General features: G+C 45.8%; 1 protein-coding gene across 1 annotated transcript; it reads right to left on the bottom strand.

Annotated features, from left to right (window-relative positions):
* Positions 1 to 12,372: 12,372 nt before the first annotated feature.
* On the bottom strand, positions 12,373 to 26,138 carry LOC142856952 (fibroblast growth factor receptor 3-like). Its single transcript, XM_075984586.1, is given in 19 exon segments — positions 12,373 to 12,433; positions 12,435 to 12,514; positions 12,682 to 12,787; positions 12,933 to 13,070; positions 13,268 to 13,338; positions 13,419 to 13,541; positions 13,659 to 13,846; positions 13,925 to 14,035; positions 14,111 to 14,161; positions 14,164 to 14,225; positions 14,448 to 14,653; positions 14,944 to 15,095; positions 15,579 to 15,723; positions 17,503 to 17,693; positions 17,773 to 17,896; positions 18,423 to 18,592; positions 21,495 to 21,548; positions 21,843 to 22,112; positions 26,036 to 26,138. Coding segments are annotated over 19 exon segments (2,406 nt in total).
* Between the last annotated feature and the right edge of the window lie 565 nt (positions 26,139 to 26,703).

Below are 26,703 nucleotides of genomic sequence, written 5' to 3'. Positions count from 1 at the left end.
GGAAGATCGCCTGAGTTGAAAATGTTTCTTCTGCTGTTCTAGAGCACCTCTTGATAATTTTATACTGTTTCAAAATCTAGACTTCTTAACACATGCATTAAGTCCAAACATTTACAGGACATGTCAAAACTTTTCTCAACATCTTATAAGCAGTTACAAACATTATCAGGTCAATACTATAATTCTAGAATGGGAATTAACAATAAACCCACAATTTAACATATGACACATTTTAAAATCCATATTAATCAAAAGACAATAAAAGTTTTTTCTGATAGGTGAGAGTCCAACGACACTGCTGCTATCAAATACCAGTTCCAGTCTCTGAGCCGCAGGTAAACCCTCAGGCCTGCCCCCCTCTTGAGTGAAGAAGGGCTTCAATCATTTCTAATTTTGTGTCTTTCCTTCCATGAGGAGAAAGCTTAGGTCTTAGTTTGCAGGTCCAATATTTTAATCAAAATGAGTTCTGTGTCCCAAAGATTAAAACAGTCAAAATTTCAGTCTGCATTTCAGCTCCAAAGTAAACAGGATTCAGACTGCAAGCAAGTTGTAGTCATCGTACAGCAGGACCTCTGTGACTGTGTGTGTGTCCCAAGTTTCTGGAAGCGGCTCAGAATGGCATCCAGCAATGCAGAGTGATGGCATCAGGTCCCGGGAATCAGGCACTCTTCTCTATGGGGGTGGAGAAGACTGTGGGCTTTTTATCCAACTCCTCTCACTTGGATTCCTCTAGGGGATGTCATCAGCTATGATGTCATCGGGACTGCCACTCCTTTCCTGTACGTGTAGTCATCTCATCCAGCTTTATTTTCTTTCTGTGAAAAAAGGACCCCAAATTAATATAGGGCTGGGTCTTTTTATAATTCATCACAAGGGTTTTTTTCACCTTGCCTTAACAAAGGTCACTTTGGTGCCACCATGCCAGAATCTGTTTGCAACGTTTATCCATTTAAGCTGTTTTCAAGAAGTTACAAGCACACTCCACAATTCCTTTTTATTATTAACCATATATGCAGTTCTTTCATTGGATGAACCATCTGTAAGATTTAGCAGAATATCCTTTAAAGAATCTTTAGCTATAACATTAGCAAAATACAGCTGTGCAAATAACAGCAAAAATCGGCTGGGAAAAGATTATTAATCTGGCTTTTTAATTGAACAAACACAATTGCCCAAGAATCTTTACTTTAAAATTATCAATTAATTTATTGCTTATTATAAGAAACATTGATCATAGTCAGTACTCTGCTAAAACATCCCCTAGATTTCATATGCTCTTTTGTACTGTTCAATCCCCTGCTTTAAATTAAGAGTTTAATATCTAACTGGCAGAATGGGAAGGTGCAGTCATAAAAAGCAAACCATTTTTTCATAAAACTGCTGTATAAGTAAGTTTTGTATTCAATATACATTCTTGCTAAGGCTGAATCAAAATTAATATAATGTACTCTCTGATTATTGTATAGTATATTCTACCTGCTTGAGTACCTGTTTGGCAGCTTCTATAAGCTGTCTATTGGAAATTGGCTCAATGCTTCCTCTAAGAATTTTATTTAGTGGCTCAAGGACTGCTATAAAAATGTTATGAAGAATTTAGCCATTGTATCTAGTTAAAAGTTTTTAAACTATCCTCCTTATAAGTTATAAGTCTGCCTAGCTTACAGGAAAGTGGAAATAAGAAAGCATATTCAAAAAATGATGCTGGCATAACTGGGCATCAACATGTAGAAGAATGAAAATAGATCCATATTTATCTATGTGTGCAAAACTCAGGTCTAAATGAATCAAAGTCCTCAACATAAAACCAACCACACTGAACCTCACAGAAGAATAGGTTAAAAGTACACTAAAATGCATTGGTGTATCTCAAATATAGCCCTAGTGGCACAGACATTGAAACAATTAATAAACGATATCTCTTAAAACTGAGAAGCTTCTATAAAGCAAAGTATACAGTCAACAAGATAAAATGTCAGCTTATAGAATGGGAAAAGACCTTTACTAATCAACTCCAAAACATACAAAGATCTCAAGAAATTGGTCATCAAAAGAAAAAATAATTCAACAAAAGTACAGGGTACAGACCTAAACTGAAAACTCTCAGCAGATGAATCTGAAATGACCGAAAGACATTTAAAAGATGCTCAACATCCTTAGCCATTAAAGAATGCAAATCAAACAACTCTGAGAGTCCATCTTATACCTATAAGAATGGCCAAGATTTAAAACACTGATGTCAACTTATGCTAAAGAGAATGCGGGGTAAAGAAAAAACTCCTATGCTGCTGGTGGGAATGCAAATTGGCACAGCCACTTTGGATTCTAGTATAACAATTTATATATATATATATATATATTATATATATACATATATATATTATACAATAATCTGTCTGCATGTATGTCTGCAGGCCAGAAGAAGGTACCAGACCTCATTACAGATGGATGTGAGCCACCATGTTGTTGCCAGGAATTGAACTCAGGACCTTTGGAACAGCAGGCAATGCTCTTAACCACTGAGCCATCTTTACGGCCCCTAGTATAGCAATTTCTCAGAACATTAGACAATAAACTACTTTAAGACTCAGGAATACAACTTTTGGGCCTATACACAAAAGATGCTCCACCTTACCATAAGGGCATGTGCTCAACTATGTTAACAGAATTATTTTATCATAGCCAAAACCTGAAAATAACCTAAACTTACCTCTTCTACACAGATGATAAATGAGTTGAGATAGAAATCAGAGAAACATCACCCTTTACTAATAGCTACAAATACCATAAAATATCTTGGAGTAACTCTAACTGAACAAGTGAAAAAATCTGTATGACAAGAACTTTTAAATCTTTGAAAAAACAAAGTTAAGACTTCAGAAAATGGAAAGATCTCCCATGCTCTTGGGATGGTAGAACCAACATAGCAACAAATGGCAATTTTACCAAAAGCAATCTACAGATTCAATGCAAACATCCATTAAAATTATAGCAGAATTCTTCACAGACCTCAAAAGAACAATCCTCAACTTCATAAGGAAAACAAAACCTCAGGATAGCCTAAACAATCCTGTACAATAATGGAACTTCTGAATCATCACAATCTCTGACTTTAAACTTCACTACAGAGCCACAGTACTGAAAACAACTTGATATTGGCAGGTCATGCTCCCTCTATCTGCCACTTGGCTTTGTATTTCTGGGTCTTTGTCTTTCTAGGGAGCAGGTGGTGCCCGTTCCTCATCCCCATTCTGCCTGGGTACAAGTCATGCTTTCTAAGTTCAAAAGTCCCATCAGAGGTCAGAGGTGAGTGGTACATTTATAGGCTCTCTGGTATCTGTCATTGTGGCTGCTCTAAGATCATGGCATGCCATCACAAGCTCCAGTGGGTGTAGCTGTGCTGATTCTTACTATCTTTTCTTTTTTATTTTAACTTGTAATCATAAAATTAGGAGAATTCCTGAATCTTCTACTCTGTCCTATTGGCTGACTCTGGGTGCTGACTGTGGGAGGTAGTATTAGCTCTCTGAACTTTGTCTCCTGCTTGCCTTACAGACAGACAGGTTAGACTCAGCTCACTACTTCATGTGGATCAAACTCAGTTAGCTACAGCACATGTGCATGGACAATCTCAGTGGTAACCTAGGTCATTTTTGGGCCAAATGCTATATTCCCTTCATTCTTTCTACCCATTCAGCAGCATTAAAAGCTGCATCTTTGTGATCATAATGCCTACAGACTCTAAATATCTCTGCCTTTGTTTCTGCTCCACTTTAACTTCCTTTAGCTGCCAACATACATAACTGAATATTGTCTCCTTGTCACATCTATATACCTTATTGTTTATAATTTTTATTCCTGATTTATTCTCCCACTTACATGCTTTTTTAAATTCTACCCCTTATTTCTGATCACTCATTCCTTACCTTTGCATCTGTGGTGCAATTTTCTCATAGGTTCCTCACGTTCTCCTCCATATTTCTGGTCATTCTTCCATGTGTTTGGAGGTTCATCTATCAGCCTCACATTGTGGGGAGCCAATATTCAGGGATCAGCCCAGACATAAACTCTTCCTCATACCAGAGTGGAGGTGTGAGAAGGAAAACACAACTCACACAACTCTATTGGGAGGTAGGTTCAGGGATCCTTCACGAAATCCTAAATTCACACCCTAAAATCCATCCTCGTTTATTTTTCAAATAGCTTTTATATCAAAATGTAAACTGACAGAGAAGTTTAGCATTCTGTTTCCAAGGTAGCAGGGAGAATGACTTAGGTCACATCCACATCTATGCCTGTTCTGTCACATAGGCTGAAAAACCATGCTTGAGACCTAAATTACAATAGAAGGAGCAGAAAACATGTTATCATATCCTGACCACCTGCTTAGAAGAGCATCACGCTGTATCACTATCAAAAGGCTAAGCCACCACCGTCTGTGTGGCAGGTGCAAATTGTGCCTTGCCAGGTTGCTCAGAATTCTGACTGCCCTACAGTGTAGGAATATGGGCTTGTATAATCTGGCCCCTACAATATTCCATTCATAAATGTCACCTGGTTCAACACCACCTTCTGTCATAAAAGAGGCCTTGGTGGGAGATGGAGGAGACAACTTGAGAGGCTTCATGGTGTTTGTGATTTATATTTTAAAGTTAGATTGAATGCTACTCTGTTGTTGTGACAGCATTTATGTGACACCCTATCATGTTTTCTGTTATCTGAGATAGGATCTTACTCTCAGTTTGTCTCAAATTTATAATCATTCTGCCTCAACTTCAGAATTTCTGGGTTTAGCAGCCTGTACCACCATAGCCAACAAAATGTATTTCTCAAAGTGGATTGTCAGATCTATATAATTTGCATTTATAATGGACATGTAATTTGAGCTTATATAACTACCACTAGGTTGCCCTCTCTAGAAGCAACTACAGAGCTTAAATCAGACCTAACAGCATCTTCCAGTTTCCTCCCTCTCAAAACCTTGTATTTGTGCCTTTCATGATGTCTTGCTGATATAGAGTGGAAGTTTGCAAGGACTAAGTTCTGAATAAGACACTTTGATGAAGGTGGCACATGCCTCCTCCTTTAAACATTAACCCCAGTCCCAAATCATTTCCCTATCTTGGCAACTGGTTTGACAACACCTTCAGTCCTAAAAGTGATCCAGATGGAATAGACAAGGTAGAACTTAGAAACCTCACAGTAAATTTTAAGAAATCAGTTTATTAGGATACAACCTTTTTCTCCTTTTTTTCCTTCGGAATGAGTTTCTATTTTAATTATCATAAAATCACTAGAACTTATGCTTTTGTTATTTCTCAGGCAAGAGAGACTACGTCATTCTACATTCCTAATGTTTATCAAATCACTGGGGGCCAGGGAATTCCATGGGTGCAGGCTGAGTCATGCAAGCTCCCTGTCCATGCTGAGTCACAGGAACACCAAGTTGATGACCTGGTACAAAATCAACATCAGGTACCAGTTCCTCACTGGGACTAGACACAATATGTCTTGGCCAGTTCTGCAGAGTAGTAGCAAAGTCTATTCTACCTATGTGTGGACTTGACTTGCTTAGGGTACCTGTCATATACAAGAAGCAGTAAGATGTTGAGAGGGTGACTAGCTACTTTTAATTTTAATTCTCTCCTCTTTGTAAGAAAGAAGAGCTATATGGTAGCCTCCCAGACATGGCCAAAGAGGTTTTGTGGTCCAGGTATTTTGAGGCTGGGAGAAATGAGATGAGGTGAGAGGAGGTGAAGAGAAGCAGAGCAAAACTGTGGGATGGTAGGTGTGCAGTGCTGGCCACAAGGCCCTCCCTTGTCAGCCAGGAGTAGGCCAGGAAGGCCAGAGTGTCTCACTTTTCTTGTGTGGATCCAGAGGCCTGCAAATGTGCAGACCCCCAGTGTTCAGATACTCCTTAATGATTCTCCCCCTTAAGATGCTTCAGATCCTTCCCACCAACACTACATCCCACCAGAAAGTGCAAGCCTCCAAATAGAGCCACACAAAACACATCCACTATAAATAACATGAGGTTTAAGCCCACCCCAGAGGTACTCTGGCCCAATGAGAAACTAGGGAGGAAGTGTTTCACCCCCGCCCCTCAACATGTGCATTCGGTCTGGAAGGCTGAGCATGTGCACACTAGAGACTGTTAAAAGAGCTGCTGAGGAACTGCTGAGGCAGTGGAGGAGGAGGTCTGTGAAATTCAGCATGGTGAGAGTAGCCCCGAGGCCATGGAGACCTGACTCTGGGCCTCTGACTGGTGGGTCTCACAGCTGGCAGACCACCATCTCCTCAGAGTCTGGTGACTCCTCACAGTTCATGTTCTCATGAGGGTGAGAAGTCCTCTGTGAAGATTCAGAGGTGACTGGATGCAATTCCTGCCTTGAATCCCAGCCCTGAAGAGGCTGACAAAACAGATGCAAGAATTTGAGGCCAGTCCCATCTAGGGCTCCAGTCTCAAAAGAATAGAGCAAAATGGAGTAAGAGATGAGGTTTGGAGAGAGTGCTTTGTTTTTGTTTTTGTCAGTGCATTTGACCAAGAGAACAAGCAATGGTGTTGGTTCCAGCAGTTTCTACAAGCTACCAAGCTTTCTAGCCTACTGCTCAGCATAGGAAAGTGAGAGTTACCGAGCCCATTGGCACTTTAAGAATCTCTCATAGCACAAGTTGCTGCTCAGCATAGGAAAGTGAGAGTTACTGAGCCCGTTGGCACTTTAAGAATCTCTCATAGCACAAGTTGCTGCTCAGCATAGGAAAGTGAGAGTTACCGAGCCCGGTGGCACTCTAAGAATCTCTCATAGCACAAGTTGCTGCTCAGCATAGGAAAGTGAGAGTTACCGAGCCCGTTGGCACTTTAAGAATCTCTCATCGCACAAGTTGCTCTCTGCTTTGCTCTATAGCAGAAGTTGCCCTTGAACACCTGGTAGGCCTCCCCTCTGCCTCCTCCTTGCAAGGATTACAAGCATTTGCCACCAGCTCCACCCGGCTTCCCAAAGAATCTTCATGTGGTTGTGGTGCTGCTGTTTCTCATGTAATGTGGTTTGTAAGTGGGATCCTTTGTTCACATTAGGAAGTAAATTTATTCTAATGCAAGTGGTTGCCATGCCTTCCTCTGAGTGGTCAGAGCTTGACCGCTTATTACATTTGATAAGCAAAATGCTCTCACGAGTACCTAGTGTAATGTTGCATATATATTTGTGTTTTATTATATACATGTTTGCATTTGAAGATACTGTCTCAGATATCATGGTTGTGAAAACCTGTTTTCAGTATACAGAAAATGAAACTCTGTCCCTTATCTTCTACCACACAGACTCTGTAACAAATGAGTCATGGATGTCAGAATGAGACCTGATACTCTGAAAATGCCAAAGGACACGCTGGGGGGGGGAACCCTGTATTTCAAGATCTGCATTTTGAGCTCACAAGTTAAGAAAAATATTTACCTCTATCATCTCTGCAGGGTCTAGGAAATCAACCTGGCCTCTTATCTCCTAACAGAGACCTGAAGGTACCAGGCTCTGGAATCAGTTAGCATTTTCTTTTGTTAATCAACAGTTACAGACCCTCAGTATTTACTTATCAGCTAGGGATGTCTCCAGACCTGAATTCCAGCAGACCAGTTTCCTGACACCTCTCCCCCCCCCTTTGCCTATTTGCTATATAACAGCCTCTGAGAGGGAATAAAGGGAACAGCTTCAGAAATCCCGTCTTGCCATCATTTCGTGTCCCTTGTCTCCTTTCATTCCTCTCCACTAGGTTTATCAGGGACCCCCGTTCATATCCCACAGGTCGGGATAACATGGTAGAGAAAATAATCCCACTTCTAAGCACAGGTAAGGGTTTTCTGAATAGGACCCTCATCTGATAGGAAATGAGACAAAAAATTAACAAATAAGATCTCATGAAATTAAAACTTTTCATTAAAAGGCAAGAAAAAAAAATCACTGGTGCAACAGTGGCATGAGAGTTAGTGTATAATTAGTTTCCTTCTGATCTGCACTACAAAAAATTAGTACGGCACACAGTACCTGATCAGAAGACCATGGCTGGAAGGGTCACAGCCCTTTAAGATTATGCTAGTAGTAACTGCTTTGTAGATATTTCTATTTCTACAAATAGATCTCTTCAGTTCTCAGTCTTGGTCAGAGGTTCTTCTTTCTGTAGTAGGTAGCCGTAAATGCACAGCCTCGAATCCTCAAAATGCTAAAGTGACCATGAACATTAAGTTCTGTATGGGGCATGAAGAAAAGCCACTCGCCATAGACTTAGAGAGTATTATAGAAATAGGTCCTGAATATTGTGACTCTGGATGGGGGACTTGCTGTGAAATGTTGTCTTTTGGACATGACACAGCAATAGTTGACTTACAAGACTCAAAGAGTATTATATAGAAATAGGTCCTGAATATTGTGACTGAGGATGAGGGGACATGCTGTGAAATGTTGTCTTTTGGACATGACACAGCCATAGTTAACTCACAAGAGTTATGACCACCTGCAGGTTCAGGTAAACATCTTCAGGACTAACCTTGAACATATCTATCTGGACTGAACCAAACAACATGGAGAGGAAGCCTGCTGGTGGAGGAAAAAGCCCACTATGCTTTTGTATCTGTGTTGATGGTAACATGGCCTTCCTGCAATGTATCTGGATAGAAAATCAAAAGGAATCTAGAAATTGACCATAGGTATCATTTACCAGTTCCCCTCTTCATTACCTGACTGCCTCCCAGGGAAGACAGTGCAAAACCTAGTCCCTCAAATTAATTGAAGTTAATTAACAGGAGTACAGGTAAGGGTTTACAGTTAGCAATATATAACTGTGTATATATAGCAATATATACACATGTATGTAACAATTAATAAAAAGAGATGTCATAAATTATACCTGTGACCCTGACAGTAGATGCACATGTATGCATAGTCCTTCTCCCATTATGAACCCCACTCCACACACCATGCTGACAATGCCCTGCCCCAATGTACTCTCTCCCCAGGCTCAGAGCAGGGTTTGGGTGACAGTGGTGATAGACCAAATGCTCAGAACCCCAGGCACTGGTGCTGCAGCCAGCGCAGCCTGGATAGCCTCGACTGGCGAGGGGTGCCGGGATTGAGACACAGAGGCTTCTTTTCAGGTGGAAGCACAGCAACCTGTATTTTGCCCAGCAACCTTTTATACCTCTATTCCTTCTGTGGAGACTCACTGGCCAGAAAGAACACAAACATCCTTGTCAATTACAGACGACAAGGAAGTTCCCCTGTGGGTCAGGGGGAGTGAGGGCAGCTGGATCATAACAACTCCCCCATTTTATTTTATAATACCTTGTGTGTCATGGGGAATAGCCCTCTAATAGTCCCTGTTTTAGGTAGCATTCTGCTCCCAAAGTATTGCCCATCTGTGGCTACCCAGAAACAGCCCTAAACCAAGTGTCCCCAGGACTGACAGTGCCAAGGAGCCAGACCAGCACTGCAACCATCTAGCATGCACTAACTGGGTGGTAAAATTAACAAAAGCAGCATTCCAAACCCTTCTCATATGACGGTTGAATTCCATAACAGTAGCAGAAGCATGCAATACAGTGCCATGAGTAACTCACAACTGTTGAAAAGTCCAAAGATAGTCCACTTGCTCCTGAACCAGAGCTACTTGTTGGTTCAAGGTCAATATGCCCAATTGAATTTTGAATGTCCAAAGCATTGCTGACTCTTTCAGCAAGCTGGTTGACAGTCTCAGCCATCTGCACAGTCTGTGAGAGAGCAAGTCCGGCAGTGGCTGTGGTGGCAAAGCTCTTCTCCAGCTGCCTTCTGGCCCCAGCCGCACTCACTCTGGATCCAAACTGCTGCATGGAGTGGAGCAGAACTCGGGGAATCAGGGTCACTGCTCCTGCTCCGGAACCATTTGAAGGGGCCCCACTTTATCAATTTTTTAGGGAATTTGGGCATCGTCAACCTGTCTGGCTACTTCCTGCTGAGCGGGGGTGTTGCGTTCTTGGGAGTATTTTACATCAACATTTCAGGGGTTCTCGGTGATTTAAACCACATAAATGTGCATTGAATCCACAGGTTCTCATCCTCTGTGGAGACAAAAGCAGAACCTCTTTTCCAAAGCATCAAATCCTTAGGCCTGTATTTTAAAGTCAAAATACCTTTCTTAGCAGTTCCCAGAATCAAATGTCTTTCTCCAGTCCAGAACACAAAAGACAACACAATCAACACAATAACATGTATTTCTACACATTCCATCTTTTGAGGCCCTCAATTCATCCTCCTGCCTCCTCTTTATTGCTTCCCTACTGGCCATATTCCAGAGGGCATCCCTCAGAGCATCTCTGGGGATGAAGACACACATACTACTTTTAATCTGACTTGGTTTGTTCCCAGTCTGGAACATTTAAACCCCATCCTGTACAAAATCTTTGGCTGTCTTCCTTGTTACTTCCGTGCATTGTTGCTTTAAGAGTTTCAGTCATTTTTTGAGGCCTTTCAATTCACCCTCCTGCCTCTTTATACTTGCTTATCTCTTGGGGGATGTTCCTCAGAGTTATCTCTTGGGATGAAAAATAAAAACACTTTACCTTCCCCAATACGCTCCTCGGACTGAGGAACCCCGATCATGAATCCCCACTTTCTAGATCTCAGTGGAAATCCACCTGCTGCAGCCAGCACAGCCTGGATAGCCAAGACTGGTGGGGGGGGGGTGCCGGGATTGAGACACAGAGGCTTCTTTTCAGGTGCAAGAACAGCAACCTTTATTTTGCCCAGCAACTTTTTATACCTCTATTCCTTCTGTGGAGACCCTCCGGCCAGAAAGAACAACACAAACATCCTTGTCAATTACAGACCACAAGGAAGTTCCCCTGTGGGTCGGGGGAGGGGGAGTGAGGGCAGCTAGATCACAACAACTAGGGACCCTGTACAAAGTTATATGTGGAAGACAATCAAGGCAGTCCTAGGTATCTGGAAAATGCCACATGCCCACAGATTATAGATTGCCTTTTTGGCAAATTGCTACAGTAGGTACTTTAACCACTGAGGGTAAGATAGACACAACCAGTTGAGCCTCCATAGCCAACCCAGGATGATGGCCAGCCACAGGCCAATGTTAGTAAGCAGGAGTGTCAGACTGGGAACCAGCCTATTCTCAGTACTACTCAGAACAAACAAGAAAATCAACTATCGTTATCACAACCCATGTCCAAAAGGCAAGGCATCTGGGTAGAGAAACTCCTCTCGACCAGAGGAAACTAGACACAGTAGAAGGAACCTAACATCAATAGGACTTGGGGAGATTGGAGTAGGAGGCTCAGGCTCTTTAACTACTTCCTCCTGCCTGTTCACTGTCACCAGGTATCTTCATGGCTCTGAGTCCTTGGTATGAAGCTGTCTGGTGCCCCTTGTTTGGTTGCTGTGGGGGAACCAACAAACATCCAGACCTACAGCTTCTTCCCTACATAGATCTGGTTGTCCTAGAACTTGTTGTGTAGACCAGACTGGTCTCATAGACCAAGTGTTGGGATTAAAGGCATTCCCTATCAGTGTATACTGTTTAAACCAGGGATTTTGCCTACTTTCCTTCCCACAGAAGTTACTACATATATCTGAGCATCCTGTGTCCTCATAGGATCCCTCCTCTGGTAAGGCAGTCTCAGAGTACATCCTTCACACCCCCATGGTACCCTCCTATGGACACTAACTCTCTTAAATCCTCTCTTTGGAACTTCTAAACTGGTAACCCTGATGTTCTGAGAGGTAGTTTGGGTCACAGACAAGCATGTCCAAGCCCAGCTGCCCTCACACTGGGAAGGAAAAGGTAAGACAATTAGTCCTCCTAGGGCCTGAATCCAGCACTTTGTACTAGGGACCAGTCAACAGCTAAGATTCCTCACCAGTTACTATCTCTACCCCCACAGAGACAAATCTCATAACCAGTCCCCACAGAGAGTGAGGATGTGGCTGTGCAGATGCCAGAATGGAAGGTAAGTGGCACAGGTGTGAATCAGAACTGGTTATCTCTTTATTTTTTGGAAAGTAAGTTGTTTGCATTAACAAAACTACTTCTGCCAATGTGGGCTGACAAACCACATGCTAGGATCCAAGAAAAGTTACCCTGAGACACTGTCCTGGCACTGCTAGCTTATAGGCAAGAGACAGCCACCAAAGTCAAGGGCTCAGTAACAGTACAAAAAAATAACAAGAGTAAGTTCACTGCTTTTTCTTACTACGTTTGAAACATAATAGTCAATACTATAAAACGAGGAAGTGTCACATAAGAAGTGTTAACCCTACAGCAAATACAACTTGTAAATACTCCATACATTTTATATACATAAACATTAACTGGGGCTTGGTCTATGGGATTCTTGGCCCATCATGTCTGAGGCCTCCAATTCCTGGGTTGGGTTGGGGGTAGCAGGTTGTGGATGAACAGTTATCTCTAAGGAACTGGGGCTCCTGGTATCCTCATCACCTGGCAAGCTCTGCTCAAAAGGCACTGATAGGTCCAGGTATACCTGTTGGTAGAAAAGGTCATAGGACTATGTTAGTTTGCATCCCCTTGATCCCACGGCCATCTATGTTCAGGCTGGCCCTTGAAGGCCAACCCCATTACTGGAACTTGGAGGAGCATCCCGCCCAGGAATCAGAGAAGGCAGAGAGGGCAGGACTGAGTGGTACTTACGTGGGTTGATGTCACAGTGAGGATGCCATCTAAATCCTCTACCAGAAGCTTGAAGGTGGGCCTCTGTGAAGGCACTGCATGCCAACATTCCCGCATGATCCCATACCTGTGGCAAATATGACTGTGGTTTCTTGGCCTGTTGTCCATCCCTACCTCACCCAAGGCTACCAGCCTCCTATCAGGAGCCCTGGTAGGAAACCAGCCACTCCCAGGGACTAGTTAGAGGAGTGCACAAGGAATGCTTTGCTCACAGGTCATGTGTGCAGTTGGCAGGCTTGTGCATGCGGTAGCCATCTTTCAATAGTTTGAAAAGCTCTTCCACTGGGATGCCGGGATATGGTGTGCCCCCCAGTGTAAAGATCTCCCAGAGCAGGACTCCAAAGGACCACCTGTATGGGAGTGAGGGCAGAGGCCTGTTATTCCTGGTCAATTACTGTAACAGTTTTACAACAGGACAGGTTACCAATGGGCAAGGAGGAGTGTGTGGATGAGAGACATGGCAGGGCTATGCTGTTGTCTACAGCCTAAAGGCTGTGATAGGTGTGACTTGGGTCTTGCTATCCCCATCCTATGTTAGGACACATACACATCACTCTGGTGGGTGTAGACTCCGTCAAACAGCGACTCTGGTGCCATCCACTTCACAGGTAGCCGGCCCTAGGCAGAGGGAGAGTTGTTGGCTGTCAGGTGTTCCCTGGTGGAGCACAGCACCCCAACCACCCTGTAATGGGGCTCACATATGTGGTCTTCTTGTAGCATTCCAGATTGTGCACATCACGGGCCAGGCCAAAATCTGCAATCTTCATCACATTGTCCTCAGTCACCAACACGTTTCTGGCAGCCAAGTCTCTGTGAATACACTGAGGAGGCATGAAAGGAACCTGTGCTAAACTGACACCTCCCTAGCCTAAGCAAGCTTGATATCCACTCTTCCACTCAGGAAGACCCTACCTCACCTGTGCCCCAGCTCTGCTCACCTTCTGAGAAGCCAGGTACTCCATACCTCTGGCCACCTGATAGGCACAGGACACTAGATCTTTGCGGGTAAGCTGTTTTTCTGGCAGCCTGGAGGCACCATAGTATTCCATGCTTAGGGGCCTTTGTGCCCGCAGGAACTCCCGGAGGTTACCCTTGGCGGCATACTCCATCAGCACATACAATGGCCCTGGAAGTACAGATACCTCGGAGATGTTGTGTGACTCAGGGGCCCCCATCTAACTGTCCACCCACCTGCTGTACTTACCACCCTGTGTGCAGGCCCCCAGCAGGTTGATAATGTTCTTGTGCTTGCCAATAGCTTTCATCATCTCCATCTCAGACACCAGGTCCAACAAGTCCTGGTCATTGGCATCATCTGTGTTGAAAGTGGGAATGTCAGGTGGTGGCCCTGCAGCCCCCACTGCCCTGTGCTACTTCTCTCCCTCCTCACCTTTCAGCATTTTCACAGCCACAGTGACAGGCTTGTCAGTGTTGTCCATGTTAAAGCCTCTGCCATAAAAACCTGGCCAAAGCAGCCTTCTCCTAGAGAATTACCAAGTGTCAGCCTGTCCGAAGAAGCAGAGGCAGTGAGTATGTGCCCAGGACCCCCAGCCCTCATGGCCCTGTGCCACTGCATCCATAGCTGGCAATTGGGCTCTTGCTCATGAAGACAGAGTAACCCAAGTCTCACCCCGGACCCCACCTCCAACAGACCTCTGCCTGGTAGCCATCTAGCCCCCAGCCACAGAACCTCCTCCAAGTATACATAAAACCCCACCAGCACTGACCGAGTTCTAGATATTTCCCACTTTGGGTCGGCTGGCAGCTCAAGCTCAGAAATACTGGCCATTACAGTATGTTCTCTTGAAACTGGGTGGACGATGTGGACCAAGGGTATATCAGAGTTCATGGAGGTCACCTGCTTGGATCATTAGGGATAGGTTGGTGCCAGACAATGGATGCTGGGCATTGGGAAAGGGTTGAGGTGGTGTAACTTCCAGGAGTAGCAAGGTCAAGTCCATGTGAGGCAGTATGTAGGGCCAAGAAGAGGGATGCTCAAACAGTGGTTACTGAAGACTCAAAGTTGTTTTGAGTAATGTGGGATCCATGTGGAGAATAGGAATAGGGAAGGGTCAGCTCATCTGACTGCAGAGAAATGAGTACCAAGCAGGCCTCAGGTAAGGCTGGGACTTTAGGAGATTCAAGGTACAACAGAGAGATCAAAACTTGTTATCTACTTTAAGTTACCTGTTGCTCAGGTGTGAAGCAGAAGCTATTGTCAACATTGGGAGACCTCAGGTTCTTTCTTGAGACTCTACGCAGGTAGCAGAGTGTCACAGTTGCAGTCAAGATTAAGATGGAGAAGCCCACCCAGAAGCTGATGGTGCCTGCAGATAACCTGCCAGCCGCACTACTCTCTGCCAGCTCTCTCTCAGCTGCAAAGACATAAATGTTGATGCCTCATCCAGCCTTGTGGGACTTCCCATTGCCCTGAGCTCTAGGTACCTGTTGGGGAGCAAAGTTACTGGGATACTCAGAGTTTGGTGACCTACATCCCCAACTCACATTGGTAGTCCAAAACATCTATGAGTCAGCAGGGACCAGACTCAGGAGAGAAGCCTGGCAGAGCCAGAAGCATCCACACCACCACCAAGGCTCCCAGGAGATCCCAGAGCCTCAAGGCTAGACTATGGAAATCCAACTAGAGGATTGTGGGGGAGGCCTTTGCAAGATCAAGATGAGGAAGGGTGACACTCCCATACCAAGCACAAGGCCAGGGTGGTTACCACAGGATGGACTGCAGTAAGTCAGAGTGCACCCTGCTGTCCCTGTCCCTGGCAGCTTTGTTATGTTCTGAGCTCGCACCATAAGAGGGCAGATGGAGCACCAGCACCAGCAGCAGCAGCAGCAGCAAATACCTGGCAGTACCTCCAGCCATGCAGAGTGATGGGAAAATCCGAAATAATTGCCTGCCAGACAGGTGTACTCCCCTGAGTCCTCAAAGGTGATATTGCGCAAAGACAGAACTTCTAGCTCCTTGTTGCTTGTGTTAATGCCTGATGTCTACAAAGAGAGAACAGAAATCAATAGGCAAGCACCAGCACGTCCCTTTGGGTACCACAGCACAGTCCACATGGAGATGATCAGACAGGCTTCAAGGAAAATGCCGCCTCTGCTACCACCTTGACAACTACAACTCTACCACTGCAATGGATGCTGAACCAAGGCACGGAGCCTGAAACCAGTCCCTCTGTTGGTGGATAGTTCCCTGTCCCAAGGCAAGCATCGGGCACTTGGGCAGCATGGTACCACAAAGAAGCAACATGCAGGGTTAGTACAGAAAAAAAAGATGGGCAGACAGATGTATGGAGAGAAAACCAGAGGAAATCAGTGTCAGCCAGAGAATGGTGGAAAGTCGATGTTCTGAAGCAGCACAGGGCTCAGCCCCTGGAAGGTTCTGAAAACTTCTAAGCAAGAGAACAGCACAGACCTGAGGGGCTTTGAAGGAGATAGGAAGTCAGTGCTGGCTGGGAGCTACCAGTATTATCAAGGCATCAGAAACAGAAGATGAGTCAGAGGTGGGTCAGTTATCACCTACTTGAGGACTGTGAACATTCCACCAAAATGCCTTCTCAGCCATGCTTATGAAATTGATGGCTCAACAAATGTACTTGCCCCATCCCATTCTGACACACTGAAAGATAAAGGTGTGTATCTGCCTTCAGATTGTCACTGATCCAGGATATCTCTAGAAGACAATGAGGACAAGACAGGGCAACGGAGATGCCAAAGAATGGGTTGGGGGAGGAAGCATTGGAAAGCTGCCTGAAGCGAGGCACATAATGGCAGTGATGGGAGTGGTTTCAAAGACTGGCCTCCTTCATGTCCACTCTCCCTACACACACACACACACACACACACACACACACAGAGAGAGAGAGAGAGAGAGAGAGAGAGAGAGAGAGAGAGAGAGAGAAACACATAGACAGACAAAGAGAGAGAAACACACAGACAAAGAGAGAGAAACACACACAGAGAAAGAGAGCACACACACAGAGAGAAACACAGACAAAGAGAGAAAACCACATACAGAGATAGAGAGAGAAAGAGAGAGAGAGAGAGAGAGAGAGAGAGAGAGAGAGAGAGAGAGAGAAAGGGAACCCATACTCTTCAAATCTTCATCCCAAGGGTCATATCACATCAGCCTGTGCTCACGAAACCACACACCCACAGTGGGAGCTACACTGGACATGGCCCTAGTGGTCTCTCTCAAAGCCAGGATACCAACTCCTGCCAAAACCTGTTCTTCTCTCCATCAGACCTCCAAGTCTCTCTTTCCTGTGTTGCAAAGCCCAACACTCTCTCTCTCTCTCTCTCTCTCTCTCTCTCTCTCTCTCTCTCTCTCTCTCTCGGCCCCCACCTGAGGCTATGAAGCAAAGCTACAGGCAGAGGGAGGCAGGAAGAGTCCGTCAAGGCAGGGTGGAGCTAGTGCTACAGTGAAGGCAGCTGGAGAGTAGACAGCCAGTACTCTGATGTCAGAGGGTACTAGTACAGCAGACATCCCCCTGAGCCACCACAGCTATCACCCAGAGAAGCCTTCTGTAGGCCCAAGCCTCAGAGCAAACAGAGAAACAAGTCCTACGGGAGGGCACAAGTAACACAAAGCCTGCCTGGAGCTCAGAACAGGTGATCAGTTCTGAGACTCAGGTGCCCCTTCCCAGAAACCCCAACACGTGGGTCCCAGTCCCAAGGTATTCCTCAGCTGAAGAGGGACTTAAGGACCAGGGCAAGGCACTTCCAGCTAACCCATCCACCCAACCAGCTGCCAACAACAGAGCCCACCTTGAGTACGATGACATAGGGCTTGCCATCCGGGCCTGTCTTGCTGCCATTCACCTCAACATGCTTCAGCCACTGGATGTGTGGTTGGGCATCACTGTACACCTTGCAGTGGAACTCTACATCACTTCCTAGGGTGGCTGTCTGGTTTTCTGGCAGCCCAGCCTGCAAAATGGGCCGATGTGGGAAGCGCTCTGTAAGACACAGACAGTCGGTGCAGTGGGTCCAATGGCCTGAGGCTGACCTGCTTTAGTCACCCAGCCTGGCTCTTACCCAGTACATCCAGTGTGTAAGTCTGCTGGATGCTCCCAAACTTGTTCTGAACCACGCAGGTATAGTAGCCACTATCAGAAGGCACCACACTTTCCATGACCAGGCTCCAGTGCCGGTGCCTAAGCTGCAGGTAAAATTAGTAGGTGAGTGACTGTGGATGCCCAAAAATGTGAACCTGTTTTCATCCTGACAGATAGTTAGGCTATGCAAACATACTTCTGCTCTTTATTTTGTAATATAAGGTTACCTAGGAAGTGACTGCTTTCAGGATACTTGGTCTAGAGTGGCTTCGCTACTTAAACAACAAAAAGCTAATGACTTGATACCTCAAAATGTTAAAGTAATTAACTGTTGTACCTGTAGTTCGTATCAAGTTAAGGAAGACTTTTGTTGCCTTCTTCTCCTTTTGTATTTGGATATAAACATATAAGGAAAACTAAACAGGGAAAATTTCAGTATTCACTGGAATGCCCTCCTGGTACTTTTCTATGGTTTCAGTTTTATTACTTTTCACTTTACTTCCATTTCTAAAATCTCATGCCCCTACCCTGGCAAGAGGTATTTTTGTCGAGGCTGGTCTATGACAAATGATATGGGCTATACCCTCTGAATCCAGGCCCTACCTATCTGTGCCCCTTTTCCAGACTTACCTTGATGCCCCCCATGCGATGCTCCCCTCGGAATTCCTTGCCATTCTTCAGCCAGGAGATGGAGGGGGTGGGGTTGCCAGCAGCTGCACAGTGGAAGCGTACCGTGCTGGTGGCTGGCACAGCCAGCAATTTCATATCCATACGGTCTGGCAGAGTCCAGTAAGGGGCCCCTGATGGCAGAAATGCTCATAAATAACAGCATGATCAGTACACCCTTGCAAAGCTCCCCTGCCAGCACACCCTCAAGCTTCATCCCTCATCTGTATTGAGACTCCTTTGCTTTGTCTGAACACTGCATCCACAGCTGTCCCACTCTCAGTCTTGTATTCTCTTCTCTCCATCTGAGGCAGGCTCACAGGTATAGGGACCCAGGAAGTAGAACCCAGTAGGATGTAGATCCTGGGAAGCAACTAGGCCAGGTCATTCCACCAGTACACCAAACCTGAGTCAGCCTGTATAGTGCCCAGTGAAGGCAGGTACCCTTCAGGTCATGCTTCCCCTCCACTGAATTCCCTCCTTCCTCTTGGGTGGGTGGAGGATGCTGTGGTGGACTATCAATTTAAGATGTGTTACATCTTTATATGTTGTGGAACAATTGTTTCATGACGCAAAGATGTGTTTCACTTTTTTATGTTGTATTTGCTTAGCTTGGTGAAGCTGTGTTACTCTGTCTGGTCTAATAAAGAGCTAAATGACCAGGGCAAGAGAGGGATATAGGCAGGGCTCGCAGGCAGAGAGGATAAAGAGAAGGAGAAAGTTTAAGAAGGAACAAGAAAAGAAAGAGGAGGATGCAAAGACCCAGTCACCCAGCTACACAGTAAGCCACAAAGTAAGAAGAAAGGTATATAGAATAAAGATAAAACCCCAGAAGCAAAGTGTAGATGGGATAATGTAAGTTAAGAAAAGTTGGCTAGAAATAAGCCACGTCAAGGTCATACAATCATAAGTAATATGTGTCCGTGTGTTTATTTGGGAGCTGGGCGGTGGGCTCCCAAAGAGTAGAACAAAAACAACCAGCAACAGGATGCCATATGTTTGGACTCATGAGGAAGCTGAGGGAGGCAACAAATTTCCAAAACAGAGAACAAAGGCCGGGGCAGGGTCTTCCACAGTGACTCAATCAGAGGGCCCTATGCATCTCTGGGAGGAGGAACTGACATGTGAAATAGGAGAAAAGTGTGCAGACACTGGAGAGGTGTCCCTCCTAGCTCTGAATTGCCCACCCAGGCTCCAAATTTGGCCAGTAGGCTTGAGAGAAGAGTGCCACAATGGGAGACTACAGCAACTTTATGGTGCCCAATGCCAGGTAAGGTCAAGAAAGTGACCCTTCAGGCACCTTACCTAAGTGTTTATGGTGCAAAAACACTAAATACAACCTGGGAAGTCCAGGATGACAGAAGAAAACAGGAAATTACAAACACATTGGTAATTGTTGGGGCAGAAGCTAGAGACCAACTGGGTTAGAAATTCTGCTTTGAACAACCTGATAGCCAAAGTTGAAAGGGAGAATGATAAACTGACCCACTTCTCAGGACTACTACCTTTTTTTGGCTTCAGTCCTAGAATCTAAGTCCATTTTTATGAGGGTTGTGAAACCTCAAACAAGTCCCTATACCTGCTCTCTTCACCCGCACACACTCATAAGACTCATTACCCTGTTTTCTCATTAAGTTTGTCTCTCTGATTCCTCTCAGACCCTTGTGCACTCTACCCCAGAAGGTTCTAGGTGGTCTGAGGACTCAGTTAACACCAACCTAGTCTCAGAGTCATAACCACTCCGCATAAGATGTCTGGACCCATGATGTTCTCCCTCCCTCTCCCTCTCTCCCTCTCTCCCTCTCCCTCTCTCTCTCTCTCTCTCTCTCTCTCTCTCTCTCTCTCTCTCTCTCTGCCCAGACCCTGAATTTCCTGTAAACAACTTGTTATGCTTGCAGCTGCTCTGTCTGAGCAAAACAACTTGTTTTTACTGTGTTTGTAGCTGCTCTGAGCATGAGACCCTCAGGAGTTCCTGATGGAAGGAGAGTGGTTTCTGGTGGGTTTGCCTGGGGCATGGCTATCAGTTAATGAGCCATATATAAGTGGTTCTGGTACACAATAAAGGGACATTCTTGTTTCAAGGATGACCCATGTCTCTGTGTGTCTTTGTGTGTTTAAATCTTCAGGTTCTTGCCTGGCTCATGGATGGTCCTTTAGTGCAGGCTCCACAATACAGGTGCAGTATAATAGTACACGTTGTACTACAGATGGTACCTCTCCCTCTCTCTCTCTCTCTCTCTCTCTCTCTCTCTCTCTCTCTCTCTCTTTCTCTCTCTCTCTCTCTCCCACAATGGTTCTAGGCCATACCATGGGCACTGCCATGTGCCCTCATATACTCACACCAAATCTATGATGCCCCCTTTACAATGTATGCCTCAGCATGGCACTGCTCCCCTCCTGCTGGTCTGCAGCAACAGCCACTAGGTCTGTGAATCTGCTGTCAGACAATGGTTTCTACCCTGTCACTTGTATTTTAATAAAATGCTGATTGGCCAGTAGCCAGGAAGGAAGTATAGGCAGGACAACTGGACAGGAAGTAGAGGTGGGTCAATGAGAACAGAATTCTGGGAAGTGGAAAGCTCTTTCTGCCATCCTGGCCCTGCCACAGAAGAAGCAAGATGTGAATGCCTCTCTGTAAATGGTACTGAGCCATGTAGCTAACACAGATAAGAATAATGGACTAATATAAGTTATGAGTTAATAAGAAGCCTGAGCTAATGGGCCAATCAATTTATAACTAATGTAGACCTCTGTTTGATTTCTTTGGGACTTAATGATTGTGGGAACCAGGCAGGAAAGAAACCCAGACAACATGAATCCCTGGATCTATGTCCTCGTCAGTGGCAACCTGAGCTCCTTGCCTGGTTTACTCATATTCCTTCCCACCAGAACTTACCAAAATTCCTGCAGAGTAGCCCTGCCTCCTCACTGCCCCTGGGGCACTGTCTACCTGTAGCAGTGCCCCTAAACAACAAGACTACAGGAAGGAAGCAGCCTGATACTGACCAGGTCAGTGTGCCTAGGCTCTGATCTTACCTATGTCTTCAGCCACGTTCTCACCATCTTCTTCATCTCCTGAGGATGGAGCATCTGCAATAGTTATAAGCAAGCAGTGGTCCTGTGACACTCCTACATCCAGAGACCTGCTGCTCCCTATTTTGAGAGTACACTGCTCTCCATCTTTAGGGATCACTGCTCCCTGCCTTTGCAAGGCCATTCATTCAAATAGCACAGAATTGGGGGCACCCCCCTGTGATGTGGGCAACTAAGCCAGCAACACTCTTGAGCCAGGGATACTGGAACCATGCTGCCTTGGACTGCCCTGACCTCCCTAGCTATGCAGCTGCTCAACACAGTTGTCAGCCCCAGCCACCAAGAACTTACCTGTCACATGCACAGTGAAGCGGCACAGGACATCCTGAGTGAGCTGCTGCTGGCACATGTAGACCCCGGCATCGTCATGGGAGATGTTCAGCACTTGTAACCTCTGGGGCCCCACCAGGATGCGGTGGGAAGCTATCAGCTCTGTGTCATCCTTAGACCAGACAGTGCAGCCTGTGCCGGCACCTCTAGGCACAGAGCAGAACAGCTCCATGGTGTCCCCGCAGCCAAAGACCACTTGCTCTTGCTGGTTAGGCCCAGGGCCTGGGGCCTCTGTGGATGAAATGGAAAGCTGTGAAACAGATTCTTCAAAGTAGCATGCTGAAGGCCCATACTTTGCTTTGCAAACTAGCAAAGCTATGGCAGGCAAGTGAGAGGCATGCTCCTGGGGCTTGGGGTTCTGCCAGACAATGTTCAAACCAGGAGTAGGCAGACTATTTTAGTAAGAGCCCAGGGGTGTCAGTACCTCAACTCTGTTAGTGGTGTGTGTTAAGGTTTCTGTCTCTGTCCTGGAGGAGGAAGCTGTCTTCCAGGGATGATATGGAAGAGACACAGCTGCTTAGGACCAGCCTAGATTGGATTCACACATTAGAGGGTAGGAGCGTGATGATTAGAATTATTAAGCAAAGAGAAACAGAGATGAGAGAGAAATAAAAGATAAAACACAGAACTGCATCAGGAGGGAAATTTAGTGAATACTGAGCCACCCCTTTATTTTCCATATATCTTTTCATACCCCACTCCAAAGAGGTAAAGGAGGAGACAACAGACTTCATCAACAAGGTAAAACAAATAAACAGAGCACCTCTGATCTTTGGTCAAGATGAAGCTGATACACCTCTGTACTTAAAATACCAATTAACCACTCTAGGTCAGGACCACTTGTTTTGTAGTCACTTGTTGTCAACAACTTTGAAAAAGCAAAACAAGCCCAAACTCTCTGACCTCTAATCAAGGTGGAATGGACTCACATCTGTGTGCCCTGACACACAGCAGCACTCCTAGTAGCTGAAAGATCTGAAAATGTCAAGAAGGTTGGGGGAAGCTCTATGGTACAGCACCTGCCTGGAATGTCTGAAGCTTTAAACTCCTACACCTGGGGTTCCCATTTCACAAATGAGTACCATGGTTTGGCTAGGGGATGTGAGCCAACTGGAGCTAGAATCACAGTCAAGTGGAGACAGCCACCCATCCTGAGAGTTAAGAAACTGGAGTTCTTGGGTGGTTAGACACAGGTAGCCATACACTTCTCCCCTACCCAGATGGTGCCCAGCTCATGAGGAGACCCAAAGGCCTCACACCTAGGGACACACCACCAGCTGGTTATCACACCCAGATTTCCCTGCTAGGACCTAACAATGACCATCACAGGCACAGATGGGCTCGGGCTCCAGGACAGGGGCAGGTAGTCCTGCTGGTCAGACCTCCTTCCTTAGATTCAGATGGACTGGTTAACATGTCACTTGCCATTCTGCAGATGCATAGCCTACATTCAATGCCCAAATGTCCATTCAAACTTAACCAGTACCAGTTCTGCCCATCCCAGAGTCATCCCACCAAGATTCCAACAGCCGGAGAGACTGTCCTCAAAAGTATCCACGAAGCTTGTGTCCCATGGAGCCAGACAGATTTTGTTTGTCCCTGAGTGGGCCTCACAGTAAGGAATCTTCTATCCTGACCTCTAATTCTCCTGCTGCCATGTCCTATGGAGGCAATCCAACGCTGGAAGCTTCCTGAGGCACCAAAGAAGACCAAGAACTGTCTAGTCAGTGGCCTCAGGGCAACCATTACCCAAAACAGTTGTGATTTAGTCTGGGCAAGACAAAAGGTCAAGCTATTCACACAAGTACTCTCATCAGGAGAGTGACTGGGGAAAGACACAGCATTCCACAGGATGGAGAGACAAATGCCTGGATGTATGAGGTGGGGAAGGGAAATGGCCCTGAATCAGCTGAGCTGACATTTGATCTATCTACCTATCCTGTCCACTAGGAGCCAGCACAGCCCAGATACATTTGGGCTCAGGCAACAGCAAATCCAACACTGTGATCCCATTCCAGTGTCACAGGGCCTATAGGAGCTTGTGTTGTGAGTTCCGCAGGTAATAAGGGAAACACAGTGTGGGATGTGGCTTGAGACAACACAGTATATGGTATATGCTGAGGAGAGAGTATCAGATCATGGTCTAATGGAGCCCTCACACCCCCATCAGCCTTGAGACCTTCGAAAACACAGATATTTTAGATTACAATTCATAACACTAGCAAAATTACAGTTAAGAAGTAGCAATAAAAATAATTTGATGGTCAGAGGTTACCATAACATGAGGAACTGTATTAATGGAAAATTAATTAGGATACTTGAAAACCACTGTAGGCTACTCTCTACCCCTATTGAGAACCCAGAACCCAGATTGCCCTGCCTACCAGGGGTGGCCAGTGTGATTGGGGCCTAGCCCTGCTCCAGAACTCTTAGGTCCAGCCAGCTCCTGCTTGGTGATTTATGTTCCAGAGAGAGTCAGCCATGTCTTTGTGTTTTCATTGCCAGGCCCATCTAGTTAAGGAATAGGATGAAGTTTATTGGCTTGTAAACTCCCTGGGTGGGGCAGGGCTGCTGCATTTTCACCAATCCACCTTCATTGCCTGGAGCACAGAGAGGGTTCATGCTTTCCTCTGGACCTAAGATCACTGACATCAGACACAGGGAATAATATCTTCTCCTAAAATTGATATGGTTTCTGTCACTGGCCATTTGGCTCCTGGGGAAGGAAGCACTAATATGCAAGCCGAGGCTCAAAGAGAGTGCTGATTTCCTGACAACTGCTGTCATACCAGCTGAATGGCATGCACACTCAACCTTCCAGTCCACTTCCATTCACCAAAAAAAAGTTCCAGGCCAGGCAGTGGTGGCTCATGCCTTTAATCCCAGAACTTGGGAGGCAGAGGCAGGTAAATTTTTGTGAGTTCAAGCCAAACTTGATCTAAAAGAGCTAGCTTCAAGATAGGCTCCACAGCTGTCTCAGGAAAAAAAAGGAAAAAGTTCCAGGAGAGCCCAGCTGCTGAGTTAGAAAGGTACTTGAGGTACTTGCCCCCACCTGCACCTTCCTAGGAGGCTGAGCTGAGCTGCGGTCAACTGGGTGGAGGAGAGGAGGCCGAGCTGTGCCACCAGGGTACAAAAGCCAAGGTTTAAAGGAGTGACTGTTGGGACATCTGCTCCAGTGGGGAAACAGCTCACCGTGTACTGTGCGGCACCATCAGGCCATTGGCCTGCATTGCCACACCATACCCAGGCACAGTGGGCAGAGGTTAGGAAGAGCCAGTACACATATTTACCTCGGGGAGGTAAAGCCTCAGACTCTGGCTTTGTTTGATGGAATTCAGTGTCCCATCAGACTTTGCTGGCCAGCCAGTCTGTTTAGCTGAGCTGCGATCCTGGGACAAGTGCCCCTCACCTCCCAGAGTGTGGTCTACAGAGGTATGCCTCTGAAAGAGCACCCCGCAAAACACCTACCGGCAAAGAGAGGAGTGGAAGACCTGAAGCTCTCAACATATCATGTGAGACACTGGGTGACAAAAGCTGAGCTTTGGCTGGAGTCCTCCTGCCTACCCCCAAACTCTAGCCTTCATTTTGGCTTAAGATGAGCAAGAACTGTCCTCAGTTCGAAATGGAGCTAGAAACCAACAACAGGCAGTTTTTGTCAACAATGGGAATCATGGAAACCCAGCAAGTGGCACTCTGACTGTTTAAGCTGAGAAGTCTGAGGCTCCCTGTCACAGTGATCCATTCTATTGGGTGCCTTACACTTGGGTAGTGATCCTGAGACTCAAGATACCTCATACAAGCTGGGCGGTGGTGGCGCACGCCTTTAATCCCAGCACTCGGGAGGCAGAGGCAGGCGGATCTCTGTGAGTTCGAGACCAGCCTGGTCTACAAGAGCTAGTTACAGGACAGGCTCCAAAACCACAGAGAAACCCTGTCTCGAAAAACCACAAAAAAAAAAGATACCTCATACACTGACACATAGCAATCTATAGATTCGGGAGAAGAACCGAACTCACTGCTCCCCATGGTGCTACTCAACCTGACATCCCCTACTCACTCAGGGGCTATCTGCCATTCCCAAAGCTTCTGACGGCCACCATCATCATCCCACATGTATCCCACCCTGCAGCCAGGCACATTGAGTCAGTCCATACCTGGTAGTTTCCTCACAAGTCTCTGCTCTGTGCTAGGAGGTTGGGAGGCAGCTCTGGTCCCAACCACTATGCATAGCACTAGCAAGCAAGCCAGGACTCCCATGGCTGGAGATGGCAGTGGCATCCTCATGCACAAGGCTCATATGAGGGTGTTACATCCCCAACGCGTAACTTCTGGTCCAGTGTGGGTAGATCCACTCTGGAGAGTCTGTGGGAGGAGACCAGCAAGTTTATCTGAGCAGGTGTGGTGGGAGGGGTCTAGGGGGTGGGGGAAGGGGATGAGGAAGACAGGAGGGCCTCAAGTACCTGAAAAAGGAAACCAGACCATTCTACCTTCTGTGGTCCCTCTCTTTTCATTCCCTCCACAGAGACAGAGCTCTCCACTATATTTTCTCAAAGTTTTATTTTTTCTTTTGACTACAACTGGTAAAATTAAGGTAAATTTAATTATGATGTTTTGGATCCATTTACTCTTAAACCCTCTCAGCAGTTTTCTAGGATGTTTGTTAAGCAGGCTTTGGGAGACTTCTAACTAAATGTTTCATTGTATTCTTTTTGAAAAGGTTTTCCCCCTCCAGACCCACAGGGACTGGCCTTCCTGAGAAGTAAACAAGTTGTTACTCTTCAGACACATGCAAAACAAGCAATCAAGGCCCCAGGGACCATTA

The sequence above is a fragment of the Microtus pennsylvanicus genome, chromosome 9 (genome assembly GCF_037038515.1).
Source record: "Microtus pennsylvanicus isolate mMicPen1 chromosome 9, mMicPen1.hap1, whole genome shotgun sequence".
Classification (NCBI taxonomy): domain Eukaryota; kingdom Metazoa; phylum Chordata; class Mammalia; order Rodentia; family Cricetidae; genus Microtus; species Microtus pennsylvanicus.
This window is presented reverse-complemented; position numbering and strand designations above follow the sequence as displayed.